Genomic DNA, 20,652 nt, shown 5'->3' on the forward strand with positions numbered 1-20,652 from the left:
TTTATATTTTGTGTTTTTATTTTCTTTACATCCCAAAAAAACCAAAATGGTGCATTAAACAACATTACCAATATTACTTAAAATATACCTTATTACCAACCATAGACGGATGAGACAACCGAGAAGTCCAATCGCCGACCAAACACGGCCTGGACCGACTATCCCAACCACTCTAGAACGCACTCTCTTATTGGGTGACAGAGGTCATGTGACCAGTGCAATGAAGTGCATCATTCTCCTTAACAGCGTTGCCACATTTAGTAGATATCTACTGTTTTGGTATATTTTTGATATTATTTAAAAAATTCTAGTAGGCAATGTTTTTTATTAGATGTTTGGTATATTTCAATATTTTGTTATCACTAAAATAAAATTTGCTTTTTAATAGTATTCACCCCATTTCTAAATTAATTTTCAGACATTTTGTTACAATTTCCCAATGTCATTACCGAAAATAAGATTCAGGACGTAGATGATGATAATAGATGGACAGAGAATAGACAAGGCGAAAACGGCGGGTTCGTTGGGAAAATATTCCCATGAGATATTTTTGCATAATCACATTCGTGAGACATCCCAGAATAAGGTTCAAGAAGTCGCCCACGAGAAAAGTGGGCCAATTTTTTTTTAACAATTTTTTTTAAATCAAATTGCAAAAATAAATATTTTGGCCCGGACTAATTTTTTTTAGATTTTTTGGACCATTCTGGACAAAAAAGGTCTCTTATAATTTTTCTCTAAAGTTGATCTTTTTCGAGTTAGAAGCAAGTTAAAATTTGAAAAACACGAAAATGGCCATTTTTAAGGCTTAATAAGTCGGTCAAAAATTATTATTTTGAAAGTCAGAAAGTGACTAAATCAAAGTTTAAAGTCACCGTTACATGATCCCGAAGAAATCTGTTTCATTAATTTACTACTAAGCTGTTATTTTTAATTAATAACAATGAGTGGTTGTATCGTATTGACGCTGCTGTAAATGTGAGTGCGAGGACTGCTGGAATAGCTTTTCTCTCGCACTCAGCATTTACAGCCCCGCACACGTGAATGGCGCTTATTCTCATTACTTAAAAATAACAGCTTAGTAATAAAATAATGACGAAAATTTCTTCAGGATCTTGTAGGGGGGCTTCAAACTTTGATTTAGTCATATATTGACTTTCATAATAATAAATTTTAACCGAGTTATTAAGCCTTGAAAATCGCCATTTTTCGTTTTTTTCAATTTTAAATTGCTTATAAGTCGAAAACGATCAACTTTAGAGAAAAATTATTAGAGACCTTTTTTGTCCAGAATGGTCCAAAAAATTAAATAAAAAATTGCTCGGGCCAAAAATGTTGATTCTTGCAATTTGATTAAAAAAAATTGTTAAAAAAAAATTGGCCCACTTTTCACTTGGGCGACTTCTTGAACCTTATTCTGGGATGTCTCACGAATGTGATTATGCAAAAAAATTTCATGGGAATATTTTTCCCTTCGAACCCGCCGTTTTCGCCTTGTCTAGAAATGAAACTGGTAAATACCAGATCTAAATAAGGAAATATTCATATAATTGGTTTGGAGAATTTTCAAAATGATTGTAACGCTCGGTTTCATAATCAGTTTTTTAAATTTTAAGTAAGTTGGTACCTCTACCTTTATCACAATTCATATATGGGTAAATGTCAACTTTAAAGTGAACTTTACTTAATGTTTACTTTAAGCACAGAATAACTAACCATATGGTTATTTAACCATAATAACCATATGGTTTAATAACCATATGGTTATTTATTCTGTGCTTTAAGTTGATTATGAAATCGGGCGATTTTGACAGGTAACCGTTAACACAGATTTTACTGTATTTACAGGGCCTAAAAAGAATCTACTGATTTCTATTGATTTTTTGAAATGAAAACTACTATCCGCTGCAAGATAATTCGGATGGAATTCAGACAAAATATGTACAAAAAGTACATATTTTGTCGGAGTTTCAGCCAAATTATCTTGCAACGGATATAGCACTGAAAGAGTAAGAACTGGCCTGGCAACCCTGTCTAGCAAAGCTGATACAAAGATTAGAGCTTATCAAATCTACTGATAAAACAATGGACAATGGAGAAACCAGCTAATAAAAAACAAATAAACAGGTTGTTAAATAAATCGAAAATTTCCAGCAAAATAAAATATAAAATAATAAGAAAAAAGTAAGGTTATAAAGTAAATTCTTTCTTTGCTCCTGAAGTTGCCGTAAACGTGTCACATATCTATAGAACTATACGTAAAGGCCCTGTGGTCGTGAGAGACAACTACCTAGTCGGCCAGAAAACCCATGGGCGTAAATTAGTTTAGCATTATAACGTTTTTAAGTAGTTGCGATTGTTGAAAAAACTTGACTGTGATATGTAGTTGTCACAATAGTAATAACTTAGTTGCCCATATAACTAAAGATATTACTTAACGTTGTAACATCGTAATGTCAGTCGGGTTAGGGGTCGTTGGCCGAAACAACTGAAAATGCTCTCGGGCAACGTTATATACAGTGCATTTGTTTGTACTGACAACCAATGCGTCGAAAAATTGCTACTTACGTTCCCTTAAATGGGCATTTAAACGTTATTTCGGGTGCAGAATCACAACTACCCGTTTGTCCACCCCTTCGCAGCGTTTGTCCAACCCCTTAAAGTGCGAAACAACCCCCCTGTTACTTGTAATTATTTTTTTATTTCTTAATTCGGGCTAGCTTTACTACGTTCCCTTAAATGGGCATTTAAACGTTAATTCGGGTGCAGAATCACAACTACCCGTTTGTCCACCCCTTCGCAGCGTTTGTCCAACCCCTTAAAGTGCGAAACAACCCCCCTGTTAATTGTAATTATTTTTTTATTTCTTAATTCGGGCTAACTTCACGTCCGTTTAAACGCGTATTTTAAAGCTAATTCGGGTGAAGAATCACAACTACTTGTTTGTCCACCCCATCGCAGCGTTTGTCCAGCCCCTTAAAGTGCGAAACAACCCCCTAGTTAATTGTAATTATTTTTTTATTTCTTTATTCGGGCTAACTTCACGTTCTCTTAAATCGGCATTTAAACGTTAATTCGGGTGCAGAATCACAACTGCCCGTTTGTCCACCCTTTCGCAGCGTTTGTCCAACCACTTAAAGTGCGAAACAACCCCCTCGTTAATTGTAATTATTTTTTTATTTCTTTATTCGGGCTAGCTTCACGTTCCCTTAAGTGGGCATTTAAACGTTAATTCGGATGCAGAATCACAACTACCCGTTTGTCCACCCTTTCGCAGCGTTTGTCCAACCCATTAAAGTGCGAAACAACCCCCATGCTAATTGTCATTATTTTTTTATTTCTTAGTTCGGGCTAGCTTCACGTTCTCTTAAATGGGCATTTAAACGTTAATTCGGGTGCAGAATCACAACTACCCGTTTGTCCACCCCTTCGAAGCGTTTGTCCAACCCCTTAAAGTGCGAAACAACCCCCCTGTTAATTGCAATTATTTTTTTATTTCTTAATTCGGGCTAGCTTCGCGTTCCCTTAAATGGGCATTTAAACGTTAATTCGGGTGTCGAATCACAACTACCCGTTTGTCCACCCCTTCGTAGCGTTTGTCCAACCCCTTAAAGTGCGAAACAACCACCATATTAATTGCAATTATTTTTTTATTTCTTAATTCGGGCTAGCTTCACGTTTCCTTAAATGGGCATTTAAACGTTAATTCGGGTGCAGAATCACAACTACCCGTTTTTACACCCCTTCGCAGCGTTTGCCCAACCCCTTAAAGTGCGAAACAACCCCCTCGTTAATTGTAATTATTTTTTTATTTCTTTATTCGGGCTAACTTCACGTTCCCTTAAATGGGCATTTAAACGTTAATTCGGGTGCAGAATCACAACTACCCGTTTGTCCACCCCTTCGCAGCGTTTGTCCAACCCCTTAAAGTGCGAAACAACCCCCCTGTTAATTGTAATTATTTTTTATTTCTTAATTCTGGCTCTTTACGTTCCCTTAAATGGGCATTTAAACGTTAATTCGGGTGCAGAATCACAACTACCCGTTTGTCCACCCCTTCGCAGCGTTTGTCCAACCCCTTAAAGTGCGAAACAACACCCCTGTTAATTGTAATTATTTTTTTATTTCTTAATTCGGGCTAACTTCACGTCCGTTTAAACGCGTATTTTAAAGCTAATTCGGGTGAAGAATCACAGCTACCCGTTTGTCCACCCCATTGCTGCGTTTGTCCAGCCCCTTAAAGTGCGAAACAACCCCCTAGTTAATTGTAATTATTTTTTTATTTCTTTATTCGGGCTAACTTCACGTTCTCTTAAATCGGCATTTAAACGTTAATTCGGGTGCAGAATCACAACTGCCCGTTTGTCCACCCTTTCGCAGCGTTTGTCCAACCACTTAAAGTGCGAAACAACCCCCTCGTTAATTGTAATTATTTTTTTATTTTTTTATTTGGGCTAGCTTCACGTTCCCTTAAATGGGCATTTAAACGTTAATTCGGATGCAGAATCACAACTAGCTGTTTGTCCACCCCTTCGCAGCGTTTGTCCAACCCATTAAAGTGCGAAACAACCCCCATGCTAATTGTAATTATTTTTTTATTTCCTAATTCGGGCTAGCTTTACGTTCTCTTAAATGGGCATTTAAACGTTAATTCGGGTGCAGAATCACAACTACCCGTTTGTCCACCCCTTCGCAGCGTTTGTCCAACCCCTTAAAGTGCGAAACAACCCCCCTGTTAATTGCAATTATTTTTTTATTTCTTAATTCGGGCTAGCTTCACGTTCCCTTAAATGGGCATTTAAACGTTAATTCGGGTGTCGAATCACAACTACCCGTTTGTCCACACCTTCGCAGCGTTTGTCCAACCCCTTAAAGTGCGAAACAACCCCCTCGTTAATTGTATTTTTTTTTTTTTATTTTTTTATTCGGGCTAACTTCACGCTCTCTTAAATGGGCATTTAAACGTTAATTCAGGTGCAGAATCACAACTACCCGTTTGTCCACCCCTTTGCAGCAAAAAAAATGTGATCGATGCCATTCGATTGTCCATTGATTGTCAATGTTTGTCCACCATGTTATTTCGTTAGTCCACCCATCAATTTTTTTTATTTACAAAAATTTTTTTTCGAGCTAACTTCACAAATTCACAAATTTTCTAAAATTTAAAAAAACTCTTGCTATGTTGTTTGTCCATCGTTTGTCCATGTTTGTCCACCACATAATATTTTTTGTCCACCCTCTGAAACAACCCCCTGTTAATTGTAATTATTTTTTTATTTCTTAATTCGGGCTAACGTCACGTTCTCTTAAATGGGCATTTAAACGTTAATTCGGGTGCAGAACCACAACTGCCCGTTTGTCCAACCCCTTAAAGTGCGAAACAACCCCCTCGTTAATTGTAATTATTTTTTTATTTCTTTATTCGGGCTAACTTTACGTTCTCTTAAATGGACATTTAAACGTTAATTCGGATGCAGAATCACAACTACCCGTTTGTCCACCCCTTCGCAGCGTTTGTCCAACCCTTCGCAGCGTTTGTCCAACCCCTTAAAGTGCGAAACAACCGTTAATTGTAATTATTTTTTTATTTCTTAATTCGGGCTAGCTTTAGGTTCCCTTAAATGGGCATTTAAACGTTAATTCGGGTGCAGAATCACAACTACCCGTTTGTCCACCACTTCGCAGCGTTTGTACAACCCCTTAAAGTGCGAAAGAACCCCCCTGTTAATTGTAATTATTTTTTTATTTCTTAATTCTGGCTAGCTTTACGTTCCCTTAAATGGGCATTTAAACGTTAATTCGGGTGCAGAACCACAACTACCCGTTTGTCCACCCCTTGGCAGAGTTTGTCCAACCCCTTAAAGTGCGAAACAACCCCCGTGTTAGTTGTAATTATTTTTTTATTTCTTAATTCGGGCCAGCTTTTAAATCCCCATTTAAGGGAACGTGAAGCTAGCCCGAATTAAGAAATAAAAAAATAATTACAATTAACAGGGGGGTTGTTTCGCACTTTAAGGGGTTGGACAAACGCTGCGAAGGGGTGGACAAACGGGTAGTTGTGATTCTGCACCCGAATTAACGTTTAAATGCCCATTTAAGGGAACGTGAAGTTAGCCCGAATAAAGAAATAAAAAAATAATTACAATTAACTAGGGGGTTGTTTCGCACTTTAAGGGGCTGGACAAACGCTGCGATGGGGTGGACAAACGGGTAGTTGTGATTCTTCACCCGAATTAACTTTAAAATACACGTTTAAATGGACGTGAAGTTAGCCGGAATTAAGAAATAAAAAAATAATTACAATTAACAGGGGGGTTGTTTCGCACTTTAAGTGGTTGGACAAACGCTGCGAAAGGGTGGACAAACTGGCAGTTGTGATTCTGCACACGAATTAACGTTTAAATGCCCATTTAAGGGAACGTGAAGTTAGCCCGAATAAAGAAATAAAAAAATAATTACAATTAACTAGGGGGTTGTTTCGCACTTTAAGGGGCTGGACAAACGCTGCGAAGGGGTGGACAAACGGGTAGTTGTGATTCTGCATCCGAATTAACGTTTAAATGCCCATTTAAGTGAACGTGAAGCTAGCCCGAATAAAGAAATAAAAAAATAATTACAATTAACGAGGGGGTTGTTTCGCACTTTAAGTGGTTGGACAAACGCTGCGAAAGGGTGGACAAACGGGCAGTTGTGATTCTGCAGCCGAATTAACGTTTAAATGCCCATTTAAGAGAACGTGAAGTTAGCCCGAATAAAGAAATAAAAAAATAATTACAATTGACTATGGGGTTGTTTCGCACTTTATGGGGCTGGACAAACGCTGCGAAGGGGTGGACAAACGGGTAGTTGTGATTCTGCATCCGAATTAACGTTTAAATTCCCATTTAAGGGAACGTGAAGCTAGCCCGAATAAAGAAATAAAAAAATCATTACAATTAACTAGGGGGTTGTTTCGCACTTTAAGGGGCTGGACAAACGCTGCGAAGGGGTGGACAAACGGGTAGTTGTGATTCTGCATCCCAATTAACGTTTAAATGCCCATTTAAGGGAACGTGAAGCTAGCCCGAATAAAGAAATAAAAAAATAATTACAATTAACGAGGGGGTTGTTTCGCACTTTAAGTGGTTGGACAAACGCTGCGAAAGGGTGGACAAACGGGCAGTTGTGATTCTGCACCCGAATTAACGTTTAAATGCCCATTTAAGAGAACGTGAAGTTAGCCCGAATAAAGAAATAAAAAAATAATTACAATTAACTAGGGGGTTGTTTCGCACTTCAAGGGGCTGGACAAACGCTGCGATGGGGTGGACAAACAGGTAGTTGTGACTCTTCACCCGAATTAACTTTAAAATACACGTTTAAATGGACGTGAAGTTAGCCGGAATTAAGAAATAAAAAAATAATTACAATTAACAGGGGGGTTGTTTCGCACTTTAAGGGGTTGGACAAACGCTGCAAAGGGGTGGACAGACGCTTAGTTGTGATTCTGCACCGGAATTAATGTTTAAATGCCCATTTAAGAGAACGTGAAGTTAGCCCGAATAAAGAAATAAAAAAATAATTACAATTGACGAGGGGGTTGTTTCGCACTTTAAGGGGTTGGACAAACGCTGCGAAGGAGTGGACAAACGCTTAGTTGTGATTCTGCACCCGAATTAACGTTTAAATGCCCATTTAAGAGAACGTGAAGTTAGCCCGAATTAAGAAATAAAAAAATAATTACAATTAACAGGGGGTTGTTTCAGAGGGTGGACAAAAAAAATTATGTGGTGGACAAACATGGACAAACGATGGACAAACAATATAGCAAGAGTTTTTTTAAATTTTCGAAAATTTGTGGATTTGTGAAGTTAGCCCGAAAAAAAATTTTTGTGTATAAAAAAGAATTGATGGATGGACTAATGAAATAAAATGGTGGACAATCGTGGACAATCAATGGACAAACGAATGGCATCAATCGCATTTTTTTTCCCGACTTTTTCGGGCTAAGTTCACGGACCTGTGCGAATGGTATACTGCAACAAAGGGTACATAGCACAAAATAAAAACTAAAAATAATGATTGTATCATACTTGTTTTATTTAAAATACATAATTACTAATATATCACATTACCTAGATTTCATTAACAAGTTTAAAATTTTGATGCTGTGGTATAGGTATAACATTAAAGTATTTCTTGTAAAAATCTACACCTTTTCTATATCCGTGGCATCTCTGGACCCATGTGTGGTCCCAATCCAAATCAACCTTTTCACATGTCACTGAAACTCTTCCTGGAAGAAGTGCAAATAAGGTACCATTTCTACCCATACCAACGTTTAAACCTGGATGGAAACGAAGGTTACGTTGAAGGACTAAAATATTACCAGCATTTACATTTCGACCATCTGGTATCTGAAAATGGGCACATATTTAAAGAAATATATTGTGTATAATTATATAACTAATATATTTATGAATATACCATTTTTACAAAAGAATAACGTCAACCTGACCTAACCTGTACAAAGTTTAAGTTACATTATAAAAATACAAACAAAAATAACAATTAAACTAAATTCAAAACTTAGATACTCAAAACTTTAACTGATGCCTTAACTTAAATGTTCGACATAACTCTAAACTATTGCTGTGTTCATGGGCAGTTTTTAGTATTCTTGTAGTGGGTTCATTTTGACCATAGTTTGTACCATGAAACGAAATGTTAATAATCTCAGTATAACGAAGTCCTTCTAAAGGGTCGTTTAAACACAGCGATAAATCAAACAACTTATCAAGGTCAATCGAGTTGTTGCAACTTATCATTGTGTGTAAACGGTGCATCGCACAACTTATCAAAGTTGGAGTTGGGTTGAAGGTGGTATCGCATTGAATCGCAGCGTCTAAACAGTGTTTCAACTTGTCATCACAACTAGTTGCTGTGACTTATCGTTGTGTTTAAACGACGCTTTACATTAATAATAAAACATATACACACACCGGCAAAATTAGCCGAACACCTTAAAAATGGGACACGTTTGGTGTCTCGGATTTCCTAAACCAGTTGTCCGATTTGAGTGATTTTTTTAATATGTTATAGCCTTATCATTTAAGAATATCGGTGTAATAATATTGTTACTAGACAGGTAAATGTCATTTTATACCGGGTGTTACAATCATACTGTGTTTTTTCCTTAAAGTTCGGAGCACTCTGTGTAATATTCTAGCCTATATAAAATATTAAAATTAAAACTCAATTGTAGCCTTTGGCTTTCTTAACATTTTCTTATTTAAATCGTTTGCTTAGGTTGGATAATAAAAAAGTTAGGTACTTTAACAACTAGTCACGATCTTCATCAATACAGGGTGTTTCTAAATAAGTGTGACAAACTTTAAGGGGTAATTCTACATGAAAAACTAATGACCGTTTGCTTTATAATCATATGTCCGCAAATGCTTGGTTTCCGAGATACGGGATGTTGAATTTTTTCTTTCAAACTGATGATTTATTTATTGCTCAAAAACTGGTTGAGATATGCACATGAAATTTGGTAGGTTTTAAGAGGTAGGTATTGCGCATTTTTTGACATACAACTAAAAATTTTATTTTCACCATTGGCGTGCATACGGGATATATCTAAAATGTTTATACCCGTATGCACGCCAGTGGTGAATATAAAATTCTTAATTGCATGTCAAAAAATGCGCAATAACTACCTCTTAAAACCTACCAAATTTTATTTGCATACCTCAACCGGTTCTAGAGCAATAAATAAATCGTCAGTTTGAACGAAAAAATTCAACATCCTGTATCTCGGAAACGAAGCATTTGCGGACATATGTTTATAAAGCAAACGGTCATTAGTTTTTCATGTAGAATTACCCCTTAAAGTTTGTCGCACTTATTTAGAAACACCCTGTATTGATGAAGAAGATGACTAGTTGTTAAAGTACCTAACTTTTTTATTATCCAACCTAAGCAAATGATCAAAATAAGAAAATGTTAAGAAAGCTTAAGGCTACAATTGAGTTTTAATTTTAATATTTTATATAGGCTAGAATATTCCACAGAGTGCCCCGAACTTTAAGGAAAAAACATAGTATGATTGTAACACCCAGTATAAAATAACATTTACCTGTCTAGTATCAATATTATTACAACAGTATTCTTAAATGATAAGGCTATAAAATATTAAAAAAATCACTCAAATCGGACCACTGGTTTAGGAAATCCGAGACATCAAATATGTCCCATTTTTAAAGTGTTCAGCTAATTTGGCCGGTGTGTGTATTATTAAACTTATTAACTTGGGAATTTGACTACATGCATTCATAATATTATGAAGAAAACATGCACATATGTCCAAAACTTTTGAATATTGGAATATCTCATCTTTTTATTGATTTTATATATAAACTCTTCTGAATAGTTATATATCATTTTGCTTCAATTGTCATTAATACTACGTAAATCTAAAAACCAGGTAATAGACCAGTAAGGATCTGCGAAAAAACGTTTTGGATGGGAGAGGTGGCATTCGGATTTTTGCAGATAAAGTTAGGTGCCACCTTCAGTAATTATAATTGACTTATGCTCCTTCTCAAATAGGTATGCCCGGAACATTAATAAAAAAATTAAAATATTTAAAAATTTCGAAAAACATCAATTTTTTTCTGCTTTCTTTGCTTATAACTTTAAAACGATTAGTTTTGGAACAAAGTCGTAGAAAAAAAAAATAAAGATAATTGAATTTTGTATGATATACGACTGGTAAAAAATGTCTTAAGGTATTACCTTTTCTGCAATATAGCAATAAGTACAAAATAAGGGGGCAAAATAAGTCTGTTGTTTTTCAATATTTTTTAACCACTTTGGTGGCACTTAGATCCTTAGTAATTCGCTTAGGAAATTCTTTGTAACATACTTAAATCGTGTACCAAATTTCATTAAAATCGACCTAATAAATTTTGCATAATAAATTTGCAATCTAAATGTTTTTAAAAAAGTTCAAATTTTTTAAAATCTTTCTGAACAAAAAGTAGACCATTTAGAAGTTCGCTAATTTTTTTATATATAAAGAGGTGTTCTACCTATCTAATACACTTTACAGAATTAAAATCGGATTATTTAAGGGGCCTCATTAATGTTTTAAATTTATAAACAATTTTTTGGCTTATAAACAAATAGCTTTGTTTAATAATAAAAAAATTAATTTTTAGCAATGCAAATAATTAAAACCGGTATAATTTGACTTAAACTTTCAAATGCTGTCAGCAGAATTGCTATTTTATTTTTTAATCAAACGTTATTCGCGTTCAAAAATTGCAATTTCTCGATTTTTTGAAAGTTCCACCGCATTTATCTCGAAAACTATGCATCCTACGAAAAAACTTGTAAGAACATTTTTTGCTTAGAAATACCCAAGAAATACAAAAAAATGTTTATTTTGCAAAAAAAATCGATGTTATGTAATTCCTCAAGTTCTTTGTTTATAACAATCTTATCGACATCCGGAACAACTGGTACCCAAAAAATTCGTGTTCTACAGGTCAAAATACATAAAAAAACTTGGATAAGTCCATCTAAATAAAGGAGCCCGTAGCACCCCCTCCTGGCCACAGCGCTAATTTGTTTATAAGCCAAAAAATTGTTTATAACTGTAAAACATTGCTGAGGCTGCTTAAACAATCCGATTTCAATTCTGTAAAGTGCATTAGATAGGTGAAGTACTTCTTTATATGTAAAAAAATTGACAAATCTTTGTATGTTCTAGTTTTTGTTGTGCAAGATTTTAAAAAATTTTAATTTTTTAAAAAAAGTTTAGATTGCAAAATTATTATGCAAAATCTAGTAAGTCAATTTTAATGAAATTTGGTGTATATTTTTAGCACATTACAAAAATGAAGTATTTGGGAAAAAATCAAATGAACATGTATATGTTAACATGAGAATAACTAAGCAGCCATGAAGGCTCTTCTAAGTTGTAAAGTGGACTCTAGGCTAAGGTGGGAATGCCAAGAAGAAGTGTGGTGAAACATAATAATAGTGTCACACTAGTAATTAATGAATACACAGCAATGAAAGGCTCATGAACTTGTCAGAAGAGCATCACTGGACTAATCTATAGGGCCATAAAAATGTCTGGATCTGTAGGTAACATAACTCTTACTAAGATAATATACCTTGTAAAATACATGGCATAATGAGTATTGGATAAATATGCCCTAATAGGGCTGAAGTACTACCGAAAACAAGCAGGACTAATCTTGAGAGTCTTAAGGGCTTCCTTACTGAATATGTGTGTCACAAGGACACCCGCATATAATGGGTTTATTTCATAGAGAATTGCACTGAAGACTCTGTAACAGAGGTGCTGAAACAGTTAACCATATTTTGTATGATGAAAGTCATTACAGTGAAGGTGGTGAACACTTTTTACTCAAAAAACATGTAGTATGCATATTCTAGATAAGCTGGTGGTAAGATAATCAACTGGTTACGCTCCAAGTGGTCATGACAGGAATAAAAAATATCTGTACCATTTTTTTGAAAAGATGAGGAAGCATGGAACGTGAAATTAAATATAAAAATATCAAGTAAAACCATAAAATATAACCATATTGATGGTTAAGAGCGCAGATATAGTATGTCCAAATATCTTAATTGTTGAGTAGAACGTTTTGAAGTTTTCGCATTACTTTTTGTTTGATACTGCTGATATACTGATATATCATAATGTTTGGGTAATAAGTTCGGGTATCATTATCAGCTTAATGTAGATATTTTTTAAAATATTATGTATTATTGGGTTAAAAAATATTTTTTTTGAAAATGTGTATGGACATACAACATAAGGGTTGTTACCGCATGTTACTGCATGCCCGGTTACAGCCATGATAAGTTTGATCGCGTGAGCACTAATATTGTATGTCCCAAAACATACTATGTTTGTGCACTTCCAAACGGACATAAAATATCTGTGCAAGTCAGTTTTTAGTATAAATGGGAAATACTATATTTTGACAAGGCCGTTTAACCCATTTACAATCATTCTGGACTTACAATAATTATGCAGGACATTCATATGACCCTACTGAATATTTTTATAATGTTATCTTAAAATCAGCAAAAAGTGGACATAATCTGTGCTCTTAACCATCGATATACTATGTATAACCAGAAAAATAGTACTAAGAAAAACAGAAAATAGTTATGAAATAGAAACCTAAAATTGTAGCTATGCTATGATTTTCAAAACTTCATTAGTAACAAAAAAGACAAAAGCATAGAAATTAAATATATTAAAGCTGTTAATACACTAAAAGAAGGTGGAGAAGTCAAATGCAAATATTGTAATGACAATAATATAGAAAATAAGGACCATAAATAAATGCAAAACTTACTTTGATACCTCTGTGTTTTGGCCTGACTTTTGTACTCGTATTTCTTGTACTGCCGCTTGTCTTTTTACTCGCAAACCGTACAATATTTTGAATAGCAGCTGTGACTGTGGGTTTTAATACGGTTGTTTTGATATAATTAAAAGTAAAATTCATTTTAATAAATCCTAAAGTTTAGGTTAACCTATTTATTTTCTTCTTCTTATCTTGTTGTCTGTTGTTATTATTTTTAGATTATGTTTTTGACAATTCACATAGCCAACTTTGGGAAAAATTTACTTTTTTGTGTCCTCTTTTTTTTGTCGACTTTCGACTCTTTCGAGTAGCAAATATTCTCCAGTAATGCAATTTTGTACGATTTTAAATAAATGATCATCATGACGGTTAATAGAACTCGGTGGTTGATATAAAATATACATATCCGCTGAGAGGGTTGACATGGAGGGGATGACACATATCGACCGTCCTTCTCATGGTGGCGAAAATTGGAAGCTCGTCCCACAAGCGTTGCCAGAGTTGGTACAATTTGTACCAATTTGATACAATTAACAACCAAACTTGTGATACTATTGATACTAAAGTATCTAAAGTAAAAACCTAAAATTTTGTGATATAATAAATTTGCTTCAAATAACATAAAACGACGTTTTTTAAGTTTTTGTACAAAATGTGTTGGTGTAGTACATTTTAGTCAATATTCCAGTCACTCCAGTGCATTTACAAAAATTTCTCTGGCAACACCGTCACCTGCGATTGCTTCTATAAATCAAAATAATTATTATTCCCTTAATTTTTTAAAATGCGATTCTTGTGTTGTTTTTGACTGTCATTGTACATGGAGAAATAGTGGAATGAAATTCTTTCGTTTTCCTACATCCAAATATAGGCAGGATCAAAGAAAAAAATGGATTAGTGCTATTCAAAGACAGAAGTATGTTAACCTCACTTTTATCTTTTATCTATTGAATTAAAGAATTAAATCATCATCGGTGACCACTAACAGCTCATGGAGGGCCATGGCCACCCGTTAGGGTTTCTAGGCTCTAAAGTTTTGCATGACAAAGGCCAGCTACACTCGTAACACCTCAAAAGTTCTAAACGTTATTATCTATATTACTTTCTTGTTTCTTTTTGAGGTCTTTTCGGCGTTATGTGTATTGCTTGCTTGACTACAGTTGCCCATGTTTTCCTTTCTTTTGTTTTTTTCCCATTCTCATATTTCTAGGTCTTTCAAATCCTGGTGAATACCATCAATCCATCTCTTTCTAGGCCTACCTCTCGGTCTCTTCCCGTTTATTATTTTCTAAGTACTTTTTTGTATTTAACCCATCCTTTCTACTTGTCCCAACCAACTCAGGTGTTTACTTTGCATTTCTTTTATGATAGTCGGTCTGTCAAACACTCTATTTATTTTGTGGTTCACCCTTATACGCCTTTCTCCTTTATAGGTCCATATATTTTTCTTTCCCATCTAAGAAGTTGTTCCTCATGTTCACTAGTCAAAGTCCACATTTCTGATGCATACATTACTACAGGTTTCTGTTGTGTATACTTTTACTTTTGAATTAATAGATACTGATTTTGACTTTATGATGTTCTGTAGGCTGTAGAAGCATTTGTTTCCAAATGAAATTCTCACTGTTATCTCATCACTGTTTTTATTTCCTTCTGTAATTGTTGATCGTAAATATTTGAAACAGTCTACTCTTTTAAATATTTGTCCACTCAGGGATATGTTGTTGCCATTCTTTTGTACTTTTTCCCCAGTTTTTATCATGTACTTTGTCTTTGAGACATTAACTTGTAGCCCATAGTCTGTGCCGCATCTTTAAAATATGTATAAATTTTTTCTAGGTCTTTTAATGTTCAATTGATTATGTCTACATATCTGCCTAAGCAAGGACTTAATTGAGCTTTGTAAATATTGTACCTTACCTATCTATAGGAGTTTTCCTGATTACTTGTTCCAACGCAAGGTTAAAAAGTGTTGTTGACAGCACATCCCTTTGTGTTAGACCTTCATTAATGTTAAATTCATCAGACAGTTGATTTTGGATCCTTACTTTTGCCTTGGTGTTGACCAGGCATAGTTTTACTAATCTGATTAGTTTTTTTTGACACATTTACCTCTTGCATTGAGCTATATAATTCCTTTCTAAATACTGAGTCATATGCTTGTTTGAAATCTACAAATAGATGATGTGATTATGTAGTTCAGTATTTCGCTTGTAGAATTTTCCCAGCATTTGTCTTACTGTAAATATTTGATGTATAGTTGACCTGCCTTTTCTGAATCCTCCTTGATAATCCCCTGTTGTTTGTTCCATTATACTATTTAGTCTTCCTTCCAATATTTTATATCCAACGTTTAGTAGTGATATTCCCTGGTGATTATTGCAATCTAACTTGTCTCCCTTCTTATGTATAGGGCATATCACTGCAACTTTCCATTGTTCCGGCATTATATATCTGTGGTCCATATCTCTAGTATTAACTTTCATATTTCACTCTGTATTCTGTGTCCTCCATATTTTAATATTTCTACAGTTATTATATTGCATCCTGGGACCTTATTTTTCATTTTTTTATTATGTCTTGTATTTCTGCTTCTGTTAGTGCATATTGGTCTACTTGTTGGAGATGAAGATGGTCCATTGTTATTGTTAATTTACTATAAATACAGTAGAGTCTCGGTTATCCGCCATAAATGGGCCAACGGAAGGGCAGATAAGCTAAAATGGCGGATAATAGGGAGGGTTAAATGAAACACAAGTTTACGTCTATTGTAATGGGCTTACTCTTCAAAGTCTTTAATTATGTACTGTATACTGTATGCACATATATATATATATATATATATATATATACAAGCTGTACGCTCCCGAGGAAGCTGAAGCTGTTTTCACTTGAAGATCCTTTTTGTGGGGGATCATCCCATTCTGACTTTAGTTTTACAATTGCTGGTGTGACTTCGCTGTTTCCACTACCTTTCTCCATTCTTCTCTCTCTCTGATTTTGCTTCCTATATTTCTAATTTCCATACTTCTTAAGTCTTCTTCCACTTGTTGTCTCCATCTGAGTTTAGGCCTGCCTCTGGTTCTTGTACCTGGTGGTATCCATTCGGTTATAACTCTTAACGGATTGTTCTTCTCTCTTCTCATTATGTGTCCATACCATCTAATTCTCTGTGCTTTTGTTGCTCTTACTATGTTCTCTTGACCCATCCATTCTTGTATTTCGTGGTTCATCCATTGCCTTGCATCCTCTTCGTTTTCCCTCTTTGGTCCCAGAATTTTTCTCATAATTTTTCTCTCAAAAACTTTCAGCTGCTCTTCTTCTCTTGCTGTTAATGTGAATGCCTCCAAAGCATATAGCACTATTGGTCTTATGGTCGTTTTGTAGATTTTCATTTTTGTATTCCGGCTTATCTTCTTATCTTTGAAAATTTTTTTATTTCTGTAGAATGCTTTGTTTCCTGCTTGAATTCTTCTTTTCCGAATTGTTTCCCGACCAGTATATACCTGAACAAAAAACATATTTGAATAATCAGATTCCTATAAGTAATAATGATATTGTAGATGATATCAATCTATTATTTAGGACAATAGATGTTAATAAAAATGAACAAGTAATCTCTGACCCAGGTACTTCAGGTTATCAAAGATCTCGTTTTGGACGATCTATTAAACCCCCAGTGAAACTTGATCTTTAAGGGGAAGGTGTTTAGTGTATAGTGTGAACACACCTTTAGGTGTCAGTGTATTTGTCACATTGTCAACGTCAATCAGATGAGAGCACTTGTCACGGTCTAAAATAAAACATGTACAAAAGTTTGTAATCATATATGTTTAATAAATATTTACCGTAATCTGTAATCCTTTATTCGATTAGTTATCGGAATATTAAATATTAAACAGAGATGAAGATGGTCCATTGTTATTGTTAATTTACTATAAATACAGTAGAGTCTCGGTTATCCGCCATAAATGGGCCAACGGAAGGCTGATAAGCTAAAATGGCGGATAATAGGGAGGGTTAAATGAAACACAAGTTTACGTCTATTGTAATGGGCTTACTCTTCAAAGTCTTTAATTATGTACTGTATACTGTATGCACATATTAATTTAAAAAAGATTAAAATAAAACTAGAATCAGTTTAACATTGATTTACATCTGACTTTGTAGATAGAATAGTTTAGAATGCACGAAAAAACTAGTGATTTTCATCTGCCTTTCCGATGTATCTCGTTTGGATGCTGCTAAGTCTCGCCATCTCTGTAGCTTCATAATATCGACAGCTCTAGCTTCTTCTTGTTACTAAGTGTATTTTATCGCAGCTTCAAAAATTTTTACTTCTTCATTGTGTGAAACCCGAAAAGATTGGTCATAAATTATACCACACATTCTGGGGTCAAAAATAGTTCGATTGAACCTAACTTACCTTAGTATAAATGTGCTCATAAAAAAAGTTACAGCCCTTTGAAGTTACAAAATGAAAATCGACTTTTTTCAATATATCGAAAACTGTTAGAGATTTTTTATTGAAAATGGACATGTATCATTCTTATGGCAGGAACATCTTAAAACAAAATTATAGTGAAATTTGTCCACCACATAAAAATTTAATGGGGGTTTTGTTCCCTTAAAGCCCCCCCAAACTTTTTTGTATGTTCCAATTAATTTATTATTGTGGTATCATTAGATAAACACAACATTTTAATAACTTTTTTGCCACATAGTATTTTTTCGATAAGCCAGTTTTTATCAAGATGCGGCTTCTTTTTTAATATATTTACATACAAATTTTATGGGGATTTTGTCCATTTAAACTCCCCAAATGTTTGTGTACGTTCCAATTAAACTATTATTGTGGTACCATAAGTTAAACACAGTGTTTTTAAAACTTTTTTGCCTCTTAGTCTTTTTTTGATAAGTCACCTTTTATCGAGATTCAGCATCTTTTTTAAAATATACCTAAAAATGTAAATTATAAATAAATTTTCAGATTATTAACAGGTCTATAATCGTAGTTAACCATTTACAAATATGTGGTGGATCCGACACATATTCAAAACGTCTCGATAAACACTGGCTTATCGAAAAAGTACTAAGAGGCAAAAAAATTTTGAAAACATTGTGTTTAACTAGTGGTGCCACAATAATAATTTAATTGGAACATACACAGAAGTTTGGGAGGGTTGAAGGGATCAAAACCCCCATAAAATTTTTTTGGGGTGCACAAATTTCACTTTAATTTTTTTTTAAGATAAGATGCCATAAGAATGCCACATGTCCATTTTCCATAGAGTTTTCGATATATGAAAAAAATCGATTTTTATTTTGTAACTTCAAAGGGCTGTAACTTTTTTTGTGTGCACTATTGTATATAGGTAAGTGAGGTTCAATCAATCTATTTTTGACCCCAAAATCTGTGGTATAATTTATGACCAATCTTTTCGGGACACCCTGTATATATTTACTATATAAGTATATAGTAAAATCACATAAGCAATGTAGTAGATGTAAACATAAGTTGACAGCAATGTCGTCATCAGCAATGAATGAGAACTAGATCATATTTCCGTTCAATTTTTGAATAACAGTTATTTATTATTTGTACAATTACGTAAATTATTCATTAATGTAATTAATGGGATTATTTTTTCACTATCTATGTATTCAGTAATTAGAATAATTTATATACTATACAATAAAAACTAATAATCGAGAAAAGAGAAAAAATGATAAAAAATATTTTAATAATATACCATTATTGTGAAACGAGTAGATAAATTTTGAACATCTTTAACAACTTAAATCATTGTTTACATGCACTGCCTTGCTAATTGTAAGCTAGCTTTCATACTGACCAGGTAAAATAATGTAGAATTTTGCATATAATCATTACATCTGGTACCTTACTTAGTTGCTTCATTTCAAGCCCATTATTTAGCTAATTGAAAATTCGTTTTAACTTTGCAATATGTGTTGACACATCATCTTTGACTGACCTTTCGATTAGGCTTCAAACTGTTGCTTCAGAGTAAAATAAATAAATAAAAGACAATAAAACGATTTTAAAGTAGGTAAAATAAAAGTATATTTCTTTTTATTTTTTCAGAAAATAAAGGCCATAAAATTTGGAAAAGAACAAAGAAGAGTACAAATCATTGGTTAATGATATGTTTTATAGGGACTATATCATATATTTTAATGAAAGAAAAAATGAGTACTGAACACAAAGCACGATTATTACATCCAAATTCAAGGCAACTTATAATTAATAAAAAGGAAGGTGTGCCACCTAGTGATCTGGATGCCTTCAGAATCGATCATATATGATGTCGGTATTGAAGAATGCTGGGAACACAATATAAAATTATTAAAAACATTTTATTTGAATAAATAAGTATATACCATTTTTATGTGGAAATAAAGCACTTTAAAATTACATTTTTTTGTTTATTTTATATATCTAAACATATACATATTGAAGATAGCAAAAATAGAAATTTATTATTTTTATTTTCCAGATTACATGCATAAAACATTTTTGATTTTAAAATGTTACTTGAAACTAATTAACTATATAGCTCATTGAATTAATTCATTCACTCATTGATTCTACAATATTTATTTCCATAATGAATGATAAAAAGAAAAATCAAAGAAGTGACTCTAATTATGTTACTGAACCCAATTGTGTTGCAAATTCCTAAGTAGATGTGGATACCCATATTAAAAGAGTAAATCAATAGAAAGAACATATGTACCATGATTAGTAAGTCAATAACATATTATCAAGGATACATAATTTATATTTTAAAATAACATACATATAAAATCAGACTTTGATGTTAATTTTGAGAGTAAACTAAATGTAAGATCAAATATGGCCCATTCAACAAATATATGACTCTTGGATTATCTCAACAACGAATATTTTACTGTGCAACATAAGAAGTACGAAAGTAAATGGCTCTAGAGTAATTATTCCCATAAACAACAATGTAATTTTCAATTTACTTTCGTTCTTCATATTTTGCACAGTAAAATATTCGTTATCGAGATAATCCAAGAGAGTTGTATATTCATAGAATGACGAATGACCCATACTTACCATGTCGGGATAGTATAATGGAGTTTTTTCTAGTGATTTACTGTGTGACCACTAACATGAGAATGTGACTGTCATCATTGCATGTGTTTTTTAAAGTCAAATCACATGCTATGATTTTTCTGACATGTATTCTTCCTTTAGCAATTATTG

General features: G+C 33.7%; 1 protein-coding gene and 1 long non-coding RNA gene across 2 annotated transcripts; one reads left to right on the forward strand and one right to left on the reverse strand.

Moving 5' to 3' along the window:
- Positions 1 to 8,055: 8,055 nt before the first annotated feature.
- LOC114335315 (50S ribosomal protein L27) lies at positions 8,056 to 13,772 on the reverse strand. The gene is made up of 2 exons (XM_028285537.1): positions 13,386 to 13,772; positions 8,056 to 8,396 (listed from the first exon to the last, which is right to left on the reverse strand). Exons 1-2 carry the CDS (start codon positions 13,536 to 13,538, stop codon positions 8,115 to 8,117), a joined length of 435 nt encoding a protein of 144 aa, XP_028141338.1. The 5' UTR covers positions 13,539 to 13,772; the 3' UTR covers positions 8,056 to 8,114.
- A 66-nt stretch (positions 13,773 to 13,838) lies between these two features.
- LOC126883220 (uncharacterized) lies at positions 13,839 to 19,833 on the forward strand. The gene is made up of 2 exons (XR_007697571.1): positions 13,839 to 14,313; positions 19,504 to 19,833. It is a non-coding gene; the product is annotated as an uncharacterized LOC126883220 (long non-coding RNA).
- Positions 19,834 to 20,652: the final 819 nt, after the last annotated feature.

The sequence above is a fragment of the Diabrotica virgifera genome, chromosome 4 (assembly GCF_917563875.1).
Source record: "Diabrotica virgifera virgifera chromosome 4, PGI_DIABVI_V3a".
In the NCBI taxonomy this organism is placed as follows: domain Eukaryota; kingdom Metazoa; phylum Arthropoda; class Insecta; order Coleoptera; family Chrysomelidae; genus Diabrotica; species Diabrotica virgifera.